We start from the raw sequence: 22,470 nt of genomic DNA, 5'->3' as shown, positions 1-22,470 counted from the left end.
GAGATATAGTTTAAGGAAGTCATTAGCTACGAGGGAAACCATTAGTAGACAGTGATGCAGCATTACTTTTCATAGTGAAAACTGAAAATAACATAAACTTTGAAGGTGTTGCTGAATACCCCACATGAATGTTTAGTGCCATCAGCTCAGCTCAGTTCAGTCGCTCAGTCGTGTCCGACTCTTTGCGACCCCATGAATCGCAGCACGCCAGGCCTCCCTGTCCATCACCAACTCCCAGAGCTCACTCAAACTCACGTCCATTGAGTCGGTGATGCCATCCAGCCATCTCATCCTGGGTCGTCCCTTCTCCTCCTGCCCCCAATCCCTCCCAGCATCAGAGTCTTTTCCAATGAGTCAGCTCTGCATGAGGTGGCCAAAGTACTGGAGTTTCAGCTTTAGCATCATTCCTTCCAAAGAACACCCAGAGCTGATCTCCTTTAGAATGGACTGATTGGATCTCCTTGCAGTCCAAGGGACTCTCAAGAGTCTTCTCCAACACCACAGTTCAAAAGCATCAATTCTTCGGCTCTCAGCCTTCTTCACAGTCCAACTCTCACATCCATACATGACCACTGGAAAAACCATAGCCTTGACTAGACGGACCTTAGTAGGCAAAGTAATGTCTCTGCTTTTCAATATGCTATCTAGGTTGGTCATAACTTTTGAGTGCTTATGAAATAAGTGCAAGAAATAGTCAGGATATTAAAATACCAAGTATGAGATCAACTTTGTTATTTGTTTTAATTAGATGATAACATGTATAGAAAATATCTGCAAAGAAATATATAAAAAGAGCAACAATAGTTATTTCAGAGTAGCTAAATTATAGCAGATTTTCTTTATTCTTCATTTTCCACCATAAGCTTATATTATTCAAAATAGTACAATAAGCATGTATTACAACAATACAGAGCAGTTCTAACAATAAACATATATTACTCAGAGAAAGAAATTAGTTACTTTAGAAAAAAGTAAGGGTTCTTAGCCAGAAAATAAGTACTTGATGAGAAAAATTACATGCTCCCATGTTATGACTATTCATGGGGTTGGCAGAATGTGTTTTTCCCATTATGGCCCTGTTAGATTGAAGAGCATAATTTTTCATTTTTGATTGGTGGTTTTTATGCTGAATAAGGCTGAATGAATCTGAATCTTTTTTTAATTGTAGAATTTTTAGCATGTGACCCTTTTTTTGCATTAGTCACTTCTACTTGTAGGAGTAACAGATTTAGTAAACCAGAATGCAGCAGTAGTTTGACATTGGTTCTTTCACCCAGAAAAAGAATTTCAAGCTTCAGTGCCTATTACTGTTGATGTTATTTCTGACTTTTCATATTTTAATTTTTTTCTAAAAGATAGGTTTTCAAAAGTAAGGGATGATGAAATAGTATGTCCTTTTAAAAACAACTGTGTGGGAAATTACTGTAATTTGTTTAGGATCAACTAAGATCTGCAATGAAATTAAAAGACGCTTACTCCTTGGAAGAAAACTTATGACCAACCTAGACAGCATATTCAAAAGCAGAGACATTACTTTGCCAACTAAGGTCCATCTAGTCAAGGCTATGGTTTTTCCAGTGGTCATGTATGGATGTGAGAGTTGGACTGTGAAGAAAGCTGAGCGCCGAAGAATTGATGCTTTTGAACTGTGGTGTTGGAGAAGACTCTTGAGAGTCCCTTGGACTGCAAGGAGATCCAACCAGTCCATTCTGAAGGAGATTAGCCCTGGGATTTCTTTGGAGGGAATGATGCTAAAGCTGAAACTCCAGTACTCTGGCCACCTCATGCGAAGAGTTGACTCATTGGGAAAGACTCTGATGCTGGGAGGGATTGGGGGCAGGAGGAGAAGGGGACGACCGAGGATGAGCTGGCTGGATGGTGTCACTGACTCAATGGATGTGAGTCTGAGTGAACTCCGGAATTTGGTGATGGACAGGGAGGTCTGGCGTGCTGCGATTCGTGGGGTCGCAAAGAGTCGGACACAACTGAGCGACTGAACTGAACTGAACTGAATTTTTGCAAACAAATTTAGGTTTGGACTTAAATTGTCTCTCTGCCATTTATTACAAAGTTACTTTCGTAAAGTGCAGTGTCCGTAACTCTTTAGTGTAATTACAAAGTTTCCAAATGTATGGTAACATAAATCTTAAATCAGCTTGTCATTCTGATCCTCTCCAGTCCAGGAAGATGTCTGGAGAACTTCCACCAAACATTAACATCAAGGAACCTCGATGGGATCAAAGCACTTTCATTGGACGCGCCAAACATTTCTTCACTGTAACTGATCCCAGGAACATTCTGTTGACCAACGCGCAACTGGAGGCAGCGAGGAAGGTAGTCCATGATTACAGGTAACACTGGTGCTTTTTTTTTTTTTTTTTTTTTTACTTTATTTTACTTTACAATACTGTATTGGTTTCTGCCATACATTGACATGAATCCACCACGGGTGTACCTGCATTCCCAAACATGAACCCCCCCTCCCACCTCCCTCCCCATAACACTAGTGCTTTTTGACATGATATGTTAATAGATCGTCCTGGTGGCCTCTTATCCTAACCCTTCCCTTAGTGAGTTTTCAACATGTTTTTGCAATTGAGTCCTTTTTATCAAAAGAAAAAAAAAAAGTGAGAAATAAGAAGACAGGTTTTGTACCCCATTGCTGACCCTTAACAGAAATATCCATAATAACCTGAATATAAGACAACCATCATCCAACTCATCAGTGCCCATCTGTGAGGTGCCCTGCCTCCCACTCTGATACAGCTACCCTGTACCCACATCCTTCTGTCTCCAGGTGGAAGCCGCCTCTTACGAAACCAGGTTGTCAGGAATTAGGGTACGTTGGTCACTTCTTCTTAGATAAAGCTTCAGTGAATAAACCCCACATATAGTAGCTCAGATGGGAAGGATGCTGGTGGCATGGGTTGTAGGTTTGAGATGGATTTCGTCTGTTCAAAGAGCCAGGCGTGAGGTAGAGAAGAGGCATGAGCTCTAGGGCAATAGTCACAACTTTCATTCAGTTAAAAAAATTCTAATGCAATTTTCAAAGGCTATACTCAATTTACAGTTATTAACAAAATAACTGTATGCTGTGTTTTGAAATACGTCTTTGAGCCTGTCTTACACCCAGTGGTTTATACCTCCCAGTCTTCCACCCATATATTGCCACCCCCCAACTTATAACCACTAGTTTGTTCTCTGTATCTGTGTGCCCGATTCTTTTTTGTTATATTCACTGGTTTGTTGTATTTTTTAAATTCCACATACAAGTGATAATTACGGTATTCATTTTTCTCTGTCTGCCATATTTCACTTAGCGTAATGCCCTCCAATTCCATCCATGTTGCTGCAAATGGCAAAATTTCATTCTTTTTTATAAGTAGCATTCCACACACATATATATATATATATATATATATATATATATATATATATATATATATATAAATTCAGCTCAGTTCAGTCGCTCAGTTGTATCCCAGTCTTTGTGACCCCATGAATCACAGCACGCCAGGCCTCCCTGTCCATCACCAACTTCCAGAGTTTACTCAAACTCATGTGCATCGAGTTGTTGATGCCATCCAACCATCTCATCCTCTGTTGTCCCCTTCTCCTCCTGCCCCCAATCCCTCCCAGCATCAGTCTTTTCCAATGAATCAACTATATCTATATCTATATCTATCTATATATATATATATATATACACACACACACACACATATATATCACATCTTCTTTATCCAGTCATCTGTTGATGGACGTGCAGCTTTCTTGATAGATAAATGACCATATAAGAAATATTAATATTTGAAGCTTCGTGGACCACAAAGGGTTTCCATTTTATTCTGCATGTTCTGTCTGTTCTTACTGATTTCTTGGCTGTTTGCTTTTTGGTTGGTTGGTTGTTTTACAATCCTTTAAAAAACAATAGAGAAAACACTCCTAGCTAGCTAGCCATATAGGCCACAGACAGTACTTTTCTGACTCCTGCTCTCAGGGAAAGTCAGAAGCTGAGAATTGGACCAGTGTGAATGAGAAGCCTCAGCGTGCCGTAGATAATGCATGCAGGGCGCATACTTGGCTGACATGTGGGTAGTCAGGGAAGCCAAGGGCAGTCTGCAGCCTGTTGCCGAGCACTGAGCTGGCCAGGTCCTGGCATGCGCAGCCATGCAGAAGGAGGGCTTCCTAGGCAGAGAACGTCGTGGAGCCCTGTGAGCAAGTCCTGAGAAAAGAGGCAGCGGAAGAGAGCAGAGATGTTATTTCGGGAATTCCGACAAGTGAAATGTTCTGTGATTCTGGAACCACAGCCAAGAAAAGAAGAGAGGTAGAGAGGTAAAGACAGCTAGAGGAGGTGAAACGAAGCCATGAAGGAGATCGCAAAGCCCCTAAACCGGTAATAGCAAAATTAAAACCTTCACTGGAGCCAGTGGTAGAGAACTCAGGACCGCAGTGGTACCAAGAAAAAGCAGACACAGAGATGCCGGGGGTTAACCTGAGTCACTCTCCAAGGGTGAGAATCCAAGGTCGCATACTTCCTGTGCGAAGGGCCAGATGTAAATATTTTCGCTTTGCGAGCCCTACAGTCATTCTTTTGTGTTGTTTTGTGTGTTTGCCACCCTTTAAAAATGGAAAAACCATTGTTAGCTTCCCAGCCATTTAAAAATAGGACGTGGCTTGTCAACTTCTGACCCAGGTGAAAAAGTGAGAGTGTGAAAAAGATTGTATTTCAACAGAATAGAGGATGGCGCGTGAAGACATAATTCATTGATGCTTCTCAAGGAGAAATTAGAAAAATGCGAACAAAGTAATATTAAGTAAATAAAGAATTTTCCTGTAGTGAAATATCTGGAAATTAAACTCACCCTGTTGTAGGCAGAGATCCCTGCAAAATGGAAATTTTTTTCCTTTTCTTTTTCTACAAGGAAACTTTTTAAAATGTTATAAGCAGCCAAAACAGGAAAAAAGTTATTTAAAAAAAGAACAAATAACAGGGAAGTCAGCCTTTTCATCCATGCACTGAGCACGTGAGGACAGCAAAAAAAATGTGCTGGGTTTCCTGGGGAAAGCACGCAACTGAGGAATTTTACACCAGAGCGTCTGTTTAGAGAGGCAACAGAAAAATATACCTCAAAAATAAATTCCTGGGGACTTCCCTGGCCTTTCAGTGATAAAGACTTCATCTTCCAATGCAAGAGGTGCCTGTTCGATCCCTGGTCTGGGAACTCACAGCCAAAAAGCCAGAAGATAAAACCGAATCAATATTGTAACAAATTTGATAAACACTTTAAAAAATGGTTCACATTAAAAAAAAGGTCTTAAAAAAAATGTAAAAAATAGACTCTTCCTCAATCCTTTTTATGAGGTCAAGAAATAAAGCCAAATTGAGTTCAAAAATAAGAAATCCATAGTATGCAGTGATTCTGCAAACAATTCAAAATGGAATTACCATATATCCAGCCATTCTGCTTCTGGGCACATATCCAAAAGAAGAGGCAGCAGGGTCTTAAACAGATATTTGCATACTGGTGTTTATAGTAGCATTACCCACAGCAGCCAAAGGTAGAAGCAATGCAAGTGTCCACGGAAGGATGAATGAAAAAATAAAACATAGTCTGTTCACACAGTAGAGTACTATTTGGCCTTCAGAACAAAGGGAACCCTAACACTGGCTCAGTTCAGTCCAGTCGCTCAGTCGTGTCCCAGTCTTCGTGACCCCATGAACCGCAGCACGCCAGGCCTCCCTGTCCATCACCAACTCCCAGAGTTTACCCAAACTCATGTCCATTGAGTTGGTGATGCCATCCAACCACCTCATCCTCTGTCGTCCTCTTCTCCTCCTGCCTTCAATCTGTCCGAGCATCAGGGTCTTTTCAAATAAGTCAGCTTTTCTCATCAGGAGGCCAAAGTGTTGGAGCTTCAGCTTCAGCATCAGTCCTTCCAATGAATATTTAGGACTGATCTCCTTCAGAATGGACTGGTTGGATCTCCTTGCAGTCCAAGGGACTCTCAAGAGTCTTCTCCAACACCACAGTTCTTCAGCTCTCAGCTTTCTTTGTGGTCCAACTCTCACATCCATACATGACTACTGGAAAAACCATAGCTTTGACTAGACAGACCTTTGTTGGCAACGTAACGTCTCTGCTTTTTAATATGCTGTCTAGGTTAGTCATAACTTTTCTTCCAAGGAGCAAGCGTCTTTTAATTTCATGGCTGCAGTCACCATCTGATTTATTTATTTATTTTTGGAGCCCAAAAAATAAAGTCTGTCACTGTTTCCACTATTTCCCCATCTATTTGGCATGAAGTGATGGGACCAGATGCCATGATCTTTGTTTTCTGAATGTTGAGTTTTAAGCCAACTTTTTCGCTCTCCTCTTTCACTTTCATCAAGAAGCTCTTTAGTCCCTCTTCACTTTCTGCCATAGGGTGGTGTCATCTGCATATCTGAGGTTATTGATATTTCTCCCGGCAATCTTGATTCCAGCTTGTGCTTCATTCAGCCTAGCGTTTCACATGATGTACTCTGCATATAAGTTAAATAAGCAGGGTAACAATATATAGCCTTGATGTACTCCTTTCCTGATTTGGAACCAGTCTGTTGTTCCATGTCCAGTTCTAACTGTTGCTTCCTGACCTGCATATAGGCTTCTTATGAGGCAGGTCAGGTGATCTGGTGTTCCCATCTCTTTAAGAATTTTCCACAGTTTGTTGTGGTCCACACAGTCAAAGACTTTGGCATAGTCAGTAAAGCAGAAATAGATGTTTTTCTGGAACTCTCTTGCTTTTTTGATCTAATGGTTGTTGGCAATTTGATCTCTGGTTCCTTTGCCTTTTCTAAATCCAGATTGAACATCTGGAAGTTCGTGGTTCATGTATTGTTGAAGCCTGGCTTGGAGAATTTTAAGCATTACTTTGTTAGCGTGTGAGATGAGTGGAATTGTGTGGTAGTTTGAGCATTCTTTGGCATTCCCTTTCTTTGGGATTGGAATGAAAACTGACCTTTTCCAGTCCTGTGGCCACTGCTGAGTTTTCCAAATGTAACACATACTTCAACACAGATAAACCTTGAAGGCACTGCTCAAAGAGATAAAAGGACAAATTATTGCATAGTTCCACTTATATGAGGTGCCTAAAGTAGCAAATACATAGAAACAGAAAAGAGAATGGTGATGGCCAGGGTCTAGGGAAGGGGAGGATCAGGAGTTATTGTTTAAAGAATACAGTCTCAGTTGGGGACAATGAAAAAGTTCTGAACATTGATGGTGGCAAGAGTTGGACGATAACATGAATATGCTTAGTACGCTAAAACTATACCCTTAAACATGGTTAAGGTGGTAAATTTTATGTTATGTATATTTTATTACATTTAAAAAAATAAGGAAGTTATAATATAGACTAGTGATGAATGCTGAAATAGTTAAAATAGAAATGGTTGTTGTGTTTCTAGTTATAAGGGCTCCCCTTGTGGCTCAGCTGGTAAAGAATCCACCTGCAATGCGGGAGACCTGGGTTTGTTCCCTGGGTTGGGGAGAGCCCCTGGAGAAGGGATAGGCTACCCACTCCAGTATTCTGGCCTGGAGAATTACATGGACTGTATAGGGTGACCCATTGGGTCACAAAGAGGTGGACACGACTGAGCGACTTTCACTTTCTAGTTACAAAGCATTGTAAAGGCAAAGAGAAATTTTAAATGTTTTGTAAAAAAAAAAAAAGTAGTATCTATCTGAATCTAAAGCCCTAGATTGTAGTATCAAAAAAAAAAAAAAAAAAAAGAGGAATTAAAAGTATACCAAATATTTATTGTAAATAGATATGTGCTTAGTTTCATAGCCATGTCTGACTCTTTGCTATCCCATGGACTGTAGCCCACCAGGCTCCTCTATCCATGGGATTTCCCAAGCAAGAATACTGGAGTGGGTTACCATTCCCTTCTCCAGGGGATCTTCACAACCCAGGAATTAAACTCAAATCTCCTGCATTGGCAGGCAGATTCTTTACCACCAAGCCTCCTGGGAAGCCCATTTTAACTAGGAGGTGGTCTCAGCGTGTGGTTTGGCTCTTCACCGTATTAGAGAAATGCCCTGTATTGTAGAATGGTTTTGAGAATCTTAACGGTAACCGTGGTCAAGTTAAATCTTAGTATGCCTTGGGCTTCCCTGGTGGTCAGACAGTAGAGCATCCACCTACAGTATGGGAGACCTGGGTTCAATCCCTGGGTTCAAAAGATCCCCTGGAGGAGGGCCTGGCAACCCACTCCAGTGTTCTTTCCTGGAGAATCCCCATGGACAGACGAGCCTGGCGGGCTGCAGTCCATGGGGTTGCAGAGAGTCAGGCAACACTGAGCGGCTAAGCACACACAGCAGGTCTTCTAAAGTCCCGAAGTCATAAAAACAGACCGTGTGATAAGTGTGACCAAAGATAAAACCAAAAACCTGACATGAAAGGTTTTAAAATAGCATTAAATAAGATAAAAGAGACCAGATAGCCCAGTGATAACAATACATGTAAAAAAGGACCAAAATCCTCTACTAAAATCAAAGACTCTAAAATAGAGTAAAAACTACTTAAAAAGCTCTACAGTGATGTGGCATCCCAGTAGGAATGCATGAGGGTTTCTAGCTGCATAACTCATCTCTGTATGAGGTTGTTGCCAAGGGAGAAATATGGTGCCTTCCTCCAAGACGCCTGCCTCCAAGAATCGCTCAACACTTCATTTTCTCTTTTCATATAAGCCCTTAAATTATCTGTGTCATAAATTGCCTGGGCCTGCTCCACTGGGGATTAGGGGTAATGCTGCTTTAATCACGTCTGCTTTTGTATGTATTATATGTAATATTATATATAAGACATATGTATTCATTTGTAAAACCAATTGTTGAATTAATGGCTAAGACATACCCCAGAGTTCTCCTTCTTCCACCAGGAGACAAATTATCTGTGACCTTTCTGGGGAGGATATGTCAAAGGGTTGCTGCTGCTGCTGCTGCTAAGTCGCTTCAGTCGTGTCCAACTCTGTGCGACCCCATAGACGGCAGCCCACCAGGCTCCCCTGTCCCTGGGATTCTCCAGGCAAGAACACTGGAGTGGATTGCCATTTCCTTCCCCAATGCATGAAAGTGAAAAGTGAAAGTGAAGTCGCCCAGTCGTGTCTGACTCTTCACGACACCATGGACTGCCGCCTACCAGGCTCCTCTGTCCATGGGATTCTCCAGGCAAGAGTACTGGAGTGGGGTGCCATTTTAGTTGGTGTCAAAGAAGAATCATGTATAGTATAGCTTCAGGAAGTGTGAATACCAATAATCTGTAGTTTTCGTGAGATTCCAACAATGCCACTTGAATGTAAACCCAACAGAAGGTAATAAAAATGGCTAACATTACAAAGCAGGACAGAGGTAATTGCGAATAAAAAGGAAGTTGTATGAAAACCAGACAAAATTCAATTCAGGGCAAACAGATCAGAAAAAAATTGATATTGAGAAAGTGAACATGGTCAGTATTCATGAAACAGTTAATGTTGCATCAAATGCACAAAGAAAAGACCGTTAGAAACACAGACAGAACTTGATTAAACACAGTCATCTAATCACATCAGAATTGTGCAATACTTTCCTTTAACTCTATGAAAAGAAAAACCAGGAGTAAAATCACAAAGTAAAAATAATGAGAAAATTAATTTCAAAACTTAGGGGATTGCGCCAGAATTGTACTGTGAAGGGAAGTTTAGAGTTTGACGTGTCCCTCTGATTAAACATTAAAGGCTGATAGCAAATGAACTGAGACTTCAGCTTAAGAAATTAAAGAGCAAGGCAAGCTAATAAAAAGAAAATAGCAATACCACATAGCACGTGCCGTGGGCTGAGACTGCCTGAAGCTCTTTACATGCTTTCATGTAAGCATCACAGCAAAAGTAAATGCTATTCATGTGCCCATTTTTCAGATGAAAGAACTAAGGCAGGAAAGGTTAGCTGGCTCTGAGTCCTGCCACTGTTAGGTGACAGAGCCAGCATAGGAACCCAGACAGTCTGGCTCCAGAGTACATTTTGTTAACTGCTCCATAGACTGCTTTTCAAGGAAAACAGAAGGAAGTTCGTATTTGTTTAAAGTCAGAAATTAATAGAAAAATAAATGTAAAAACTAGTTCTTTGATAAACCTAGAGAAAGATAAGCCTCTAGCACATCTAATCAATATGAAATAAATGCATAAAATTCAAACTATATGGCAAGAGGATAAGGAAGTTTCCTATGGGAAATAGAAATACAAAAATAAATCCTACTATTTAGCTCTTTGCTAAAAAATTTCAGAAATGTTAGTAAAATATCCAACCCTCTATGAACATACAAATTACCAAAATTGACTCAATGCAAAAGAAGGCAAGAGAAAAAAGGAATGAGGAAGAAATGAGATGAATAAAAAATAAAGAGAAAGGTGGAATAAATAAATAAATATAAAACTCTCCCACTAAAATCTCTCAGACCAGTTAGCATCACAGGTGAAAGAAATAATTTCTTCATAGGAAGAAACAATACCAATTCCGTCACAAACTCTCCCAGAAAATAGAAGAGGGGGAAAGTCTTCCTCATCCATTTTATGACACTGTTGACAGCAAAGCCAAAGGGATTGCAAGAAAAAAATTACAGCCCAATGTCCCTCATTACCATAGACACAGAAATCCTCAACAAAATTAACAGCTTAAATCTAGCCGTATATAAAAAGGATAATACCCAACATGAGCAGAACCCAAATGTGGTTTATTACAACAATGCAATTTCATTTTAACATTTGGAAATTACTGTATTAGTAGACTGTGACAGAAAAACATATGGTCATCTCAGTAGATGCAGAAAAAGCAGACAGAAGAATCCAACATCAATTCATGATAAAACTCTCAGCAAAACCAGGAATAGAAAGAATAAAGTACATCTAAGAAAACCCTACAACAGACACCAAATTTAATGATGAAAGAATGAAAACTTTTCCCGTGAGATCAAGAACAAAGCCAAGAGTTCAACAGTCACTACTTTCATTTAGCATTCTGCTGAGTAGCTAGGAGTCCAGGAAGAAAACATAGCAACATAAAAGGTGTATAGACAGGAAAGGAACTAAAACTGTCTTCATTCACAGAAAGCATGATCATCTGTGTAGGAAAAATCTACCAAAACTTCAAATAGAGCGTGTTTAGCTCAATCACGAGATATAAGATCAATATACAGAAATCAACTGAGTTTCTATTTGCTGCTGCTGCTGCTCCTAAGTCGCTTCAGTTGTGTCTGACTCTGTGCGACCCCACAGAAGGCAGCCCACCAGGTTCCACCATCCAGGCAAGAACACTGGAGTGAGTTGCCATTTCCTTCTCCAATGCATGAAAGTGAAAAGTGAAAGTGAAGTCGCTCAGTCATGTCTGACTCTGTGCAACCCCATGGACTGCAGCCTACCAGGCTTCTCCATCCATGGGATTTTCCAGGCAAGAGTACTGGAGTGGGGTGCTATTGCCTTCTCCATAAGTTTCTATTTAGTAACAACTAATAACTGGAAATTGAAATTTTACATATGGTATTTTCAGTAGCAATAAAAATATTAAATGCCTGATTTCAAGATTTACTATCAAGCTCAAGTAATCAAAACAGTATAACATAAAGATAGGTATATAGGTCAGTGGAACAGAATAGGGGATCCCAGAATAGAATTCTCAGGATAATTCAGTAGAGAAAGAATATTCTGTTTGATGAGTGAGTCTGGAAAAATGGATTTTCATATTAAAAAAAGTTTAATCCTTAAACAAAACCATAAACATAACTTGAAATGAATGATAACCCTAAATATACAAGCTAAAACTATAAAGCTTCTAGAAGAAAGCAAGATAAAATCTGTATGACTTTGGGATAGGCAAAGATTCCTTAGGCTGTAAGCATGAAGAAAAAGGGAAAAGTTACGTCTCTACACAGCAGAAGACACTGTTTAGAGAATGACAATGCAGTTCACAAACTGGAAGAAAATATTTGCAAAACTTACAGCTCGTAAGAGACTTACATCAAGAAGAGAAAAGAATTCTTTTAAACCCAATGTTTTTAAATGGTCCAAAGAGTTGAGTAGACGGCTGACACTGAACCAAAGAAAATATAGAAATATCAAGCAAGCATATAGAAAGATGCAGAGCATCACAGGGGAGATGCAGATTAAAACAACAATGAAGTATCATTTTACGCCTGCCAGAATCAAAAAGACAGCAAACAACAACTTTCCGTGAGGATATAGAGGAAAGGGAACCCTCATGTCCTGCTGGTGGGAATGTATAGAATGGAGATTCCTTTAAAAATTAAAACTATTAGGTGGTGCATAATTGCGGTTTCTGATCATGAATTTTAAATCATTATAACTAGGCTCAAACACATGTTTATTAATCAAAATAGGAACCATTACAGTCAACACATTTTTGCCAACGAGAAATAATTTTGTTTATTCCTGTAGCCTAAAAATCCATGCGTGGGGATTCGATGAACTCTGGGAAAGCGTTTTCCAAGCCTCCTGCTGGTTGTGGAAGCATTTTCCCTGCAAAAAGGGGTCAAGATGCTTGAAGAAGTGGTAGTCGGTTGGTGAGAGGTCAGGTGAACGTGGTGGATGAGGCAAAACCTTGCAGCCCAACTCGTTCAACTTTTGGTGTGTTTGGTGTGCAAAGTGTGGTCAGGCGTGGTCACAGAGAGGATCGGGGGCCATCCTGCTGACCAGTGCGGGCTGCAGCTGTCACAGTTTTCGGTGCATCTCATCAATTTGCTGAGCACACTTCTCAGATGTAGTGGTTTCACCGGGATTCAGAAAGCTGTGGTGGATCAGGCCAGCAGCAGACCACCAGCAGAGACCATGGCCTTTTATTGGGTGCAAGTTGGGCTTTGAGAAGTGCTTCGGAGCCTCTTCTCAGTCCAGCCACTGAGCCGGTCGTTGCTGGTTGTCATAGAAAATCCTCTTGTCACGCATCACAATCTGGTTGAGAAACGGTGCATTGTTGTGTAGAATAAGAGAAGACGATGTTTCCAAACAACAGTTTTTTGATCTGCGGTCAGCGTGTGAGGCACCCACTTACCGAGCTTTTTCACCTTTCCAGTTTGTTTCAAATGCCAAACGACCATAGAAGGGACAGTGTGGAGTTCTTTAGCAGCTTCTCGTGTAGTTGTAAGAGGATTTCGATGGTTGCCCTCAATGGTCCTTGCCCACTTCCGATGGCCAGCCTCTGGGCTCCTCATCTTCAAGGATCTCGCCCCCTTTGCAAAATTTCTTGAAGCACCTCTGCACTGTGTGTTTATTAGCAATTCCTGGGCCAAATGAGTTCTCGATGTTGCGAATTGCTCTGCTGCTTTACAGCCCATTTTGAACTTGAAAATCACTCAAATTTGCCTTTGTTTCATGTCATTTCCACAGTCTAAAAAATATGAAATATATAGCACGTAATAAGGCATTTCACAACAAACTGTGGAAAATTCTTAAAGAGATGGAAATACCAGACCACCTGACCTGCCTCCTGAGAAATCTGTATGCAGTTCAGGAAGCAACAGTTAGAACTGGACATGGAACAACAGACTAGTTCCAGATCCGGAAAGGAGGACGTCAAGGCTGTATATTGTCACCCTGCTTATTTAACTTCTATGCAGAGTACATCATGCGAAACGCTAGGCTGGATGAAGCACAAGCTGGAATCAAGATTGCTGGGAGAAATATCAATAACCTCATATATGCAGATGACACCACCCTATGGCAGAAAGTGAAGAGGAACTAAAGAGCTCTTGATGAAAGTGAAAGAGGAGAGTGAAAAAGTTGGCTTAAAACTCAACATTCAGAAAACAAAGATCATGGCATCTGGTCCCATCACCTCATGGCAAATGGATGGGGAAACAATGGAAATTGTGAGAGACTTTATTTTCTTGGGCTCTGAAATCACTGCAGATGGTGACTGCAGCCATGAAATTAAAAGATGCTTGCTCCTTGGAAGAAAAGTTACAACCAACCGAGACAGCATATTAAAAGCAGAGACATTACTTTGCCAACAAAGGTCTGCCTAGTCAAAGCTATGATTTTTCTAGTCGTGCATGGATGTGAGAGTTGGACCATAAAGAAAGCTGAGCAGTGAAGAATTGATGCTTTTGAACTGTGGTGTTGGAGAAGACTCTGAAAGTCCCTTGGACTACAAGGAGATCCAACTAGTCAATCCTAAACGAAATCAGTCCTGAATATTCATTGAAGGACTGATGTTGAAGCTGAAGCTTCAATACTTTGGCCACCTGATGCGAAGAACTGACTCATTTGAAAAGACCCTGATGCTGGGAAAGATTGAAGGCGGGAGGATGAGTTGGTTGGATGGCATCACTGACTCGATGGACATGAGTGTGAGTAAGCTCCAGGAGTTGGTGATGGACAGGAAAACCTGGCGTGCTGCAGTCCATGGGGTCACAAAGAGTCGGACACAACTGAGCTACCGAACTGAACTAAATAAGTCATAGCAAAAATGATAAAGCGAGGAATGCACATTAAATGATGTATAACATAACCACATTTATTTAAGAATGTATTCCAGTATCAAACGGCAAAATTCAGCAATGCAAAACCATAATAACTTTCGCACCAACCCAAAACATACAGTCCATCAGTTCCACTCCTGGGTATCCAAAAAAGATATCTGTACACCTATGTTTATTGCAGCATTGCTTACGATAGCCAAGATATGGAAGCAATCTACGTACCAATCAATAGATGAGTGGATAAGAAGTTGTGATAAATATAGATATGTAAAAATATATTACTCAGCCATTAAAAAAGAATGAAATCAATCTTGTCATTTCTGAGAACACAGCTGGACTTAGTGTGCTATACAATGAAACAAGTCAGAGAAGGACAAATACTATGTGATTTTACTTGTGCAGAATAAGAGAAGACGACGTCAAAACAGCAATTTTTGGAATCTAAAAATGAAACAAATGAACAAACGGAACAAAACGAAGGCCAGCTCACAGACACAGAGAGCAGACAGGTGGTTGTCAGAGGAGAGGAGGCTGTGGAGAGGAGAGAGAGTGAAGGGATTAACTCCCAGCTGGCGCAAAGTCCGTTACTGAATTGTCGTCCTTGTTCACTCGCTTAGTCGCGCTCCAACTCTTTGTGACCCCAAGGACTGCAGCACGCTGGTCCTCCCTGTCCTTCACTATCTCCCAGAGCTTGCTCAAACTCATGTCCATCGAGCTGGGGAGGCCACCCAACCGTCTCATCCTCTCTTGCCTCCTCTTCCTCCTGCCCTCAATCTTTCACAGCATCAGGGTCTTTTCTGATTTCAAAAGAACTGAGTCACAGGTATTAAATGTACATTGTGGGGATATGTCAAGAATTATAATTTGAATATCTTTGTAAGGTGGCAAATGGCAGCTAGACTTATAATTTTGAAATGCGTAGAAGTACTGAATTACTGTGCTTTGTACCAGGAGCTCACGTGGTGTTGTAGGTCAGCTATCCTAAAACAAACTCATGGAAAAGAGCTCAGATTTGTGGTTACCAGAAGCAGGGGGTAAAGGAGAGGAAGTGGATAAAAGCAGTCAAAAGATACAAACTTCCAGTTACAAGATAAGTACTTGAGATATGATATACAACGTGATAAATAAAATTAACACTTCTATACATTATATATGAAAACGGTTGAGAGTACATTCTGAGTTCTCATCACAAGGAACAATATCTTTTTCTATTTCTTTAATTTTGTATCTGTATGATATGAATGTTCACTAAACTACCATGCTGATCATTTCATGATGTATGAAAGTCAAGTCATTATTTTGAACATCTTAAACTTATATAGTGCTGTATGTTAACTATATCTCAACAAAACTGGAAGAAAAGAAGGGGGTATATACTGGAAAGCCTAAAGTAAAAAACAAAAATGACAAATACCACTTTATGCCCACAAGAATGGCTAAAAAGAGGGTTGATAAATATGAGGCAAGTGCAAGGCCGCTGGGCCTTGTCATTAAAAGACGTCCTTTGAATAACCGGAGAAATCTGTGGTAGGCCTGGATATGTTGCAGAGGTTTCAGTTCTCTCCAGATTAATACAGTTTTGGTCAAAATACAATTGTGATCACCTATAAAATTAACACAATAATAGCTAAGGCACTTTTGAACACGCGGAAGAGGAATGGAGTGAAGGACCAGTGCTGTACGAGATATTAAGTCATACAGTGGCAACTAACACATCATAAATGAACTATATTCCAATAAAAAATTAATTTAAAAAAAACCATCAATTACAATAGTGGCTTTGACACCGCAAGATGAGGGGATTACTGTGGAATGTCCAGAAAGCAAGCCTAACATTCATAAAAGCTCAACTGATGATAAAGATAACATTGAAATCTTCTTATTGGAACGGAAGACCAGCCAACTGGTAACAGAAGTTAAGCAGTTTCTCATATTTGTACCTTGAGGTAAATTCCAAATCGATTAAAAACTTTAAGTGACAAAACAAACCAAAAGACTATTAGGAAAATGCCAGAAGTGTCTGTGAACATGCCTAGAACCCTAAAATGGGTCACACCTTTCTGGGCAGAGCCTTCTTTTGTTCCCGTGCTGTGCCATGCTTGGTCGTGTCCAACTCTTTGCAACCCCGTGACCTGTGTGCATAATAATAAAAATTTGCATGACAGCAGATAACCTAACGGAACCAAATCATCCACACTGAATAAAGAGTACAACAGGCTACCCAGATAATGATGATGGTGCCGCTGCTGAGGGTAAGCAAAGGGACGTCCTCGAGTCAGAAAAAGGATGAAATACTTAGTTTTAATATTTTACATAGTTTTATCTCAGAGAATATACTCATTTCTTTCTAAGAAATCTTGGATGTGGGAAAAGTTTTACTTATAAGGGTGTGTACTTCCTCATCCTTTACCAGTGGAAAAGGTTAAGTGCAGTTACAGTGTCCTACAACGGGGATTAGTATGATTTCTATGGCCGCCTTAACACATTACCACAAGCTGAGTGGCTTAAAATAAAGGACATGTATGGTCTGAAATCAAGGTGTTTGCAGGGCTACCTCTGACAGCCCTAGGGCAGATCCTTCTTTATCTCTTCCAGCTGTCTGGAAGCCCTAGGCTTGTAGCCATGCCTCTCAAATCTCTGTCTCCCTCATCACATACTCTTCTTTATGTGGCTGCACTTGGTCTTACAAAGGCATCAGGCATTGAACTTGACCCCCCTTCCCCACAATCCAGCATGACCTCACCTTAACTACATAATTAACAGCCCTGTTTACAAATAAGGCCATATTCTGAAGTTCCATTTGAATGTGAATATTTTGGGTGGAAAGTATTCAACCCAATATAGATGATATAGAATATATGAAGATATAGAGAAAGGTTTACAAAATAGTATTGATAAAAAAGGTGATAAATGATCATGTCTATCGATCTAGAAAAACCTGAAAGGGTATTCAGTAAGCATTACCAGTGGCTGTGAATCAGGGAAAGCTCGAATGGCTTTAGTTATGCTAACGAATTTGTGTCTTTTCTAAATTTCTTTCAAGGAATATTTGTTTCTTTGATAAGGAAATATAATGAACCTTTCTAGTCTAGGTTTTCAAAATACAGGTTTAAGAATGATTTCATGTTCTTGATTGCCACAGCTTTTGTCTAATGAGGTAAAAATATCTTAGAGTTTACAGAGTTCAAAATACATTTTAAAATGTCATTTAAAACAAAGAATATTTCAAAGTTGAATAGTTCCTATTTTACAACACATTTTTGTTTTCCCACGTTACAGATAACTTGAGATTTGTGGGTTTAAAATGCTCATTTTAAGTGTATATTGTCCTTTGTGTTATTGGAATTTCCCTGACTCTATGAAATAGTTTGATGTTTCACCCTATCCAGACACAGATGTTCTAGGTGAGGTACTTGGAATGAACAATTGCTGTGTTGTTTGTTGCTATTTTCCTAGGCAAGGAATTGTTCCTTCAGGTCTCACAGAAAATGAATTATGGAGAGCAAAGTACATCTATGATTCAGCTTTTCATCCTGACACTGGAGAAAAGATGATTTTAATAGGAAGAATGTCAGCTCAAGTTCCAATGAACATGACCATCACAGGTTGTATGATGACATTTTACAGGTAAGTTCTGGCAATGTAACAAACCGTTTGTTTTTATATTCCAGGAGCTTAAAGCACATTTTTGTACTTGAATGGTTGCATTGAAATAAATGTCATTTCGTGTGGAGTTTCATTTTATATAGAAGTTACAATCCTCGGAGGTGGTTTTACCTTTCCTTGGGTTGAATAGAACTCTCCTTGTTGCCCAAAAGGAGGTTGAATTTCTCCTTAAATCTTAGACCCAAAAGAAAATGAGAAAGAACGCTTGCCTCTACAGAGTCTCTTTGTAATCAATTCATATAATATAGGTATAAGTATGTATCGGTAGGTGTAAACACTAGGCTTATACGTGGAATGAGGGGGATGAGAAATACTTAGCCTATAGATAGCTTCTTTCTGTAAGAGAAGGGACCTGACGTTAATCACAGCAATTGAGTGCCTGCTCTTTGCTGGGCTCCCTTACAAGTTTAAGCCAAGGTTTAACTCCACTCCTCACCTTAACCCAGCGGTCCCATTCTCCGATGATCTGAGGTGGAACTAATGTAGTAATAATAGAAATGAAGTGTGCAATAAATGTAATGAGCCTGAATCATCCCGAAACCATCCCCACTCCAGTCCGTAGAAAACTTGTCTTCTGTGAAACCGTCCCTGGTGCCGTAAAGGTTCAGGACCGCTGCCCTAGCCCGCTTCAGTCCGTTTACATCCTCAGCTCATGAGTGAGGAGACTGAGACTCAGAGAGGATGAAAACCTGCCCAGCCCCACTGGTCCTCAGCCCCTGACAGAGCGTCCGGCCTGGGCCCAGCGCGCTCCCGGCCCCAGTCTGGCTGCTGTCGGGTCCCCGCGTCCGCGGTGTCTGCGTGCCGGCTCGACCCGCAGCGGCGGCGTGGTGTGACGGGCCTCTGTTTCAGGACCACACCAGCCGTGCTCTTCTGCAGTGGGTCAACCAGTCCTTCAATGCGGTGGTCAACTACACCAACAGAAGTGGAGATGCCCCCTCACTGTCAAGTAAGACTGGAGGCTTAGCCAGCCTCTGCATTCCGCTGGTGTCCATTCGATCCGGTGGTGATGCCCTCCTGGTGAAAACATATTTGTGCAAATCGTGGTGGTCGGAATCTTAGGAGCCTGTATCTCAGTAGTGCGTCTTTTCCTCCCTTTCTGCCTAGATAACAGCCAGCCTGCCTTCTCAGACATCATCCGTGCTGTTAGTGGCGCTGGTAGGAAGGCAGGGCTCCCGCACCCAAGGGCACATCCCTTCACCCCCACGGAACACACAGCAGACAGCTCGGGGCAGGCCCTGTGGGTTACACAGATAGCAGCATCAGCAGTGGGGGTCTCTGCAGAAATCCAGGGGATCTTATATCTGATTTGTCTTTAAAATAGGACGTCTCTGGAGCCTGAAAGAAAGTGAATGGATTTAAAATTTTGCCTCCTGTGAGAAAATGTTCAGGCAAGCTAAAGTGATTAGTTAACCAAAACTTTAAGCCTAACTTATATAACACTTCAAAAATTTTTGGTTTTGCTTTAACTCTTGAATTGAGTTTGATCATCTGTATTCTTCTATTATCATCCAAGGGAACAAAGAATATTGAAATCTGCAACCCAGCAGTGCTGATCACACCTTCATTTCATCCAGTTCTTGAATTAAAATTTATTTAAAAATAATAGAGAACTGCTTGGGCTTACTTGTATTTTGAGGATAAGACTTTTAGTATTTTTATACAGTAAGAAGTCATTTTAAGAATGGCTGCACTGCATTTTAACTTTCAGTATGTATAGCAATATTTTGAGAGGTGCTTTTTATTTAAGTCCATATGCTACAAACATTTAAGCTAATATGCATTTCCCCACATTTGTAGCTTCCTGCCCAGTGTTCTTGCCTGGAGAATCCCAGGATGGGGAGCCTGGTGGGCTGCCGTCTATGGGTCGCACAGCGTTGGACACGACTGAAGCGACAGCAGCAGCAGCCCAGTCACAGCTTCCTTTCTCCCCTCCCCAGACACACATATTCTTCACGTCTCACTTGCATGGTAGTTGGGTTATATGTGAAGAATGCCATTTTTATATGGGTCTGCTTCCTTTTTGTATGAATAGCTCTACTGGCAGAGCTGAATGTATCATTGAGGAATCTTTTTTAAAATGTATTTTACTGAAGTATGGTTGATTTACAATGCTGTTAGTTTCTACTGTGCAGCAAAGGGATTCGGTTAAAACGTACATTCTTTTTCATAGTCGCTTCCGTTGTGGTCTGTCGCAGGATGTCGCCTGTAGTTCGCTGTGCTGGGCAGGAGAACACTGCTGTTCATCCATTCTATATACAGTGGTTTGCATCCGCTAAACCCAAACCCGCGGTCCGTCGCTCCCTCCTTCCTTCCGGCTTGGCAGCCACGAGGCTCTTCTCGTGAGCGTGTTCCTGTCCCTCCAATAAGCTCATTTGTGTCATGCTTTATGGAATCTCTATTCTTAATCTTCTTCATTTCTTCCCAAAATGTTGGACTTGAGTTTTCTGACATACACTCATGGTTTATGTACCATTTTCCTTCTTTTCAGTGAACTGGGAATAGCTTATGTTTCTGCAACAACAGGTGCTGTAGCAACAGCTCTGGGACTCAACGCATTAACCAAGGTATTCAGATTTTTGTCTCCATAGTAAAGCGTCTTGATTTGTTCTCACCTACCTGGCTCGAAGTCTCTCTGTTATTTCTCAAAATAGTTCAAGTCTGATGACTTTCTTATTATAGTCATTATCTTCAACTGTTTTTTGCTTTTTTAAAAAAAATTAAAATTAAAAAAAAAAAATTATATCCTCACTAATAACATTTGCCAAGACACTTGTTTGTACCTGACACTGTGTCTTAAGTGCTAAATGCTTCCTACCAACCACAGAGCCCACCACGGCTGGGTGCTGGGCAGGGTGCCTGGGCACACCTTTGATGGGTGGAGGAGTCAGCATCTAATCCCCAGACTTTGGGACTTCAAAACCCCTGCTCCGTCATCCACATGCAGCCATCAAAGCATCATGGATGTCCCCCTGGTCCCAGGATGCCCAGGCTGGCAGAAAAATAACCTCTAGGAAACAAGTATTGAGCACCTTTTGGCCTGCGTTGCTATACAAGTAGGACTCTGCCTTGGTAGTGGTGTTTTGAGAAGAAATAAGTATTTGCATTCAGTACTGTAGAAAACTAAGATCTTGCTGGAATTGTCTTTTCTGCAGCGTGTCTCTCCGCTCGTAGGAGGTTTGTTCCTTCGCTGCTGTAGCTGCAGCTAATTGCATCAATATTCCATTAATGAGGCAGAGGTAAGGTTGATGTGCCCTCCTAGAGAGGACTTTTGCTTGACAGTAGGATCTCTTCTAATAAATTGCTTTGTTGGAACTTTAAAACCATTTGTTTTATTTTAGTATTGCAGATGAAAGTATAGGAGATTTGCCTCCATGTCATCTGGTAATGGGGTGAGGATGGGCCCATTGATAAAACAGGGTCAGCTCTGAGTTGCTGATTATTAAAGTGGACTGATGAGCATATGGGATTTGACTAGTCTTTCTATTTCTGTATGATACAAGGTTTAAAAAAAAATAGATCTCAGGCTTATGTCTGTGCCCAGAAAGCTTATTCTATAAAATAGGTCCTTCCCCCACCTAGATTTTCTTTTAGGGTTTAAGATAAGATTAATCTATATCTTTGGAAGTATTTTTTAGTACTGGCAAAATTAAAGGAGAAGGAAGAATGAAAAAAGCGTTTTTGAATGGATAACCAAAACCAGGGTAACAGAGAAGCAATAATTATAGCTTTAGTGACCACAGTTAAATGTCCAGTAGTGCCTGTATCATGGCTGCCCTATCAGTATAGTTAGCTCACTTAATGATGCTGTGAATTGTATCTCTCCTTTTCTTTTCTTCAGAAATTCAGGCAAGGCTTCATTGTTAGGGAATATTCTGGAGAAAGATACAAGAGACCAAAACAGCCAGCCCCACTTTGAAGAGCCTGAGCAAAAGCAGGGGCTGGGGTGGCCCCGCACACGACAACCTAAGGACTGGGCAAATGCCTAAATCACGTCCTGCTGGGACCCCTGACACCCCTACCCTCATCGCATATAAGGAACATGGCCCCAACCAAGGGAGCTGGTGTCAGGAGCCAGCAAGCTAGAAAAGGAAGCTGCTACTTGTTTTCACTACCCACTGCTTGGGCAGGAGCCCCAGTTAAGCCTTGCCTGAAATTCTTCAAGTTACCTAGTCATCCTTTGAGTCCTATTGTTATTCAAAATGCTAATTTTTTTTTTTTTTAACAAAATTTGCTAGTGTTGTTTTGCCTCTGTCCCACAAGGATTAAGCCTGTTCATGGCATTTAAAAATCAGGCTT

The 22,470-nt window shown here is 40.9% G+C and overlaps 1 protein-coding gene across 1 annotated transcript in view; it reads left to right on the top strand.

Moving 5' to 3' along the window:
- The first annotated feature begins 2,187 nt into the window (after nt 1-2,187).
- SFXN1 (sideroflexin 1) overlaps nt 2,188-22,470 on the top strand; it is a 35,951-nt gene continuing 15,668 nt past the window's right edge. The window contains 9 exon segments of the mRNA NM_001126350.1: nt 2,188-2,351; nt 17,965-18,135; nt 19,024-19,045; nt 19,048-19,108; nt 19,111-19,120; nt 20,663-20,738; nt 21,327-21,345; nt 21,348-21,355; nt 21,358-21,410. Coding sequence (NP_001119822.1) covers nt 2,188-2,351; nt 17,965-18,135; nt 19,024-19,045; nt 19,048-19,108; nt 19,111-19,120; nt 20,663-20,738; nt 21,327-21,345; nt 21,348-21,355; nt 21,358-21,410 — 584 coding nt within the window.

Source organism: Ovis aries, chromosome 7 (assembly GCF_016772045.2).
Source record: "Ovis aries strain OAR_USU_Benz2616 breed Rambouillet chromosome 7, ARS-UI_Ramb_v3.0, whole genome shotgun sequence".
In the NCBI taxonomy this organism is placed as follows: Eukaryota; Metazoa; Chordata; class Mammalia; order Artiodactyla; family Bovidae; genus Ovis; species Ovis aries.
The sequence above is the reverse complement of the archived record's forward strand: the minus strand, read 5'-3'. Positions and strand labels throughout refer to the sequence as shown.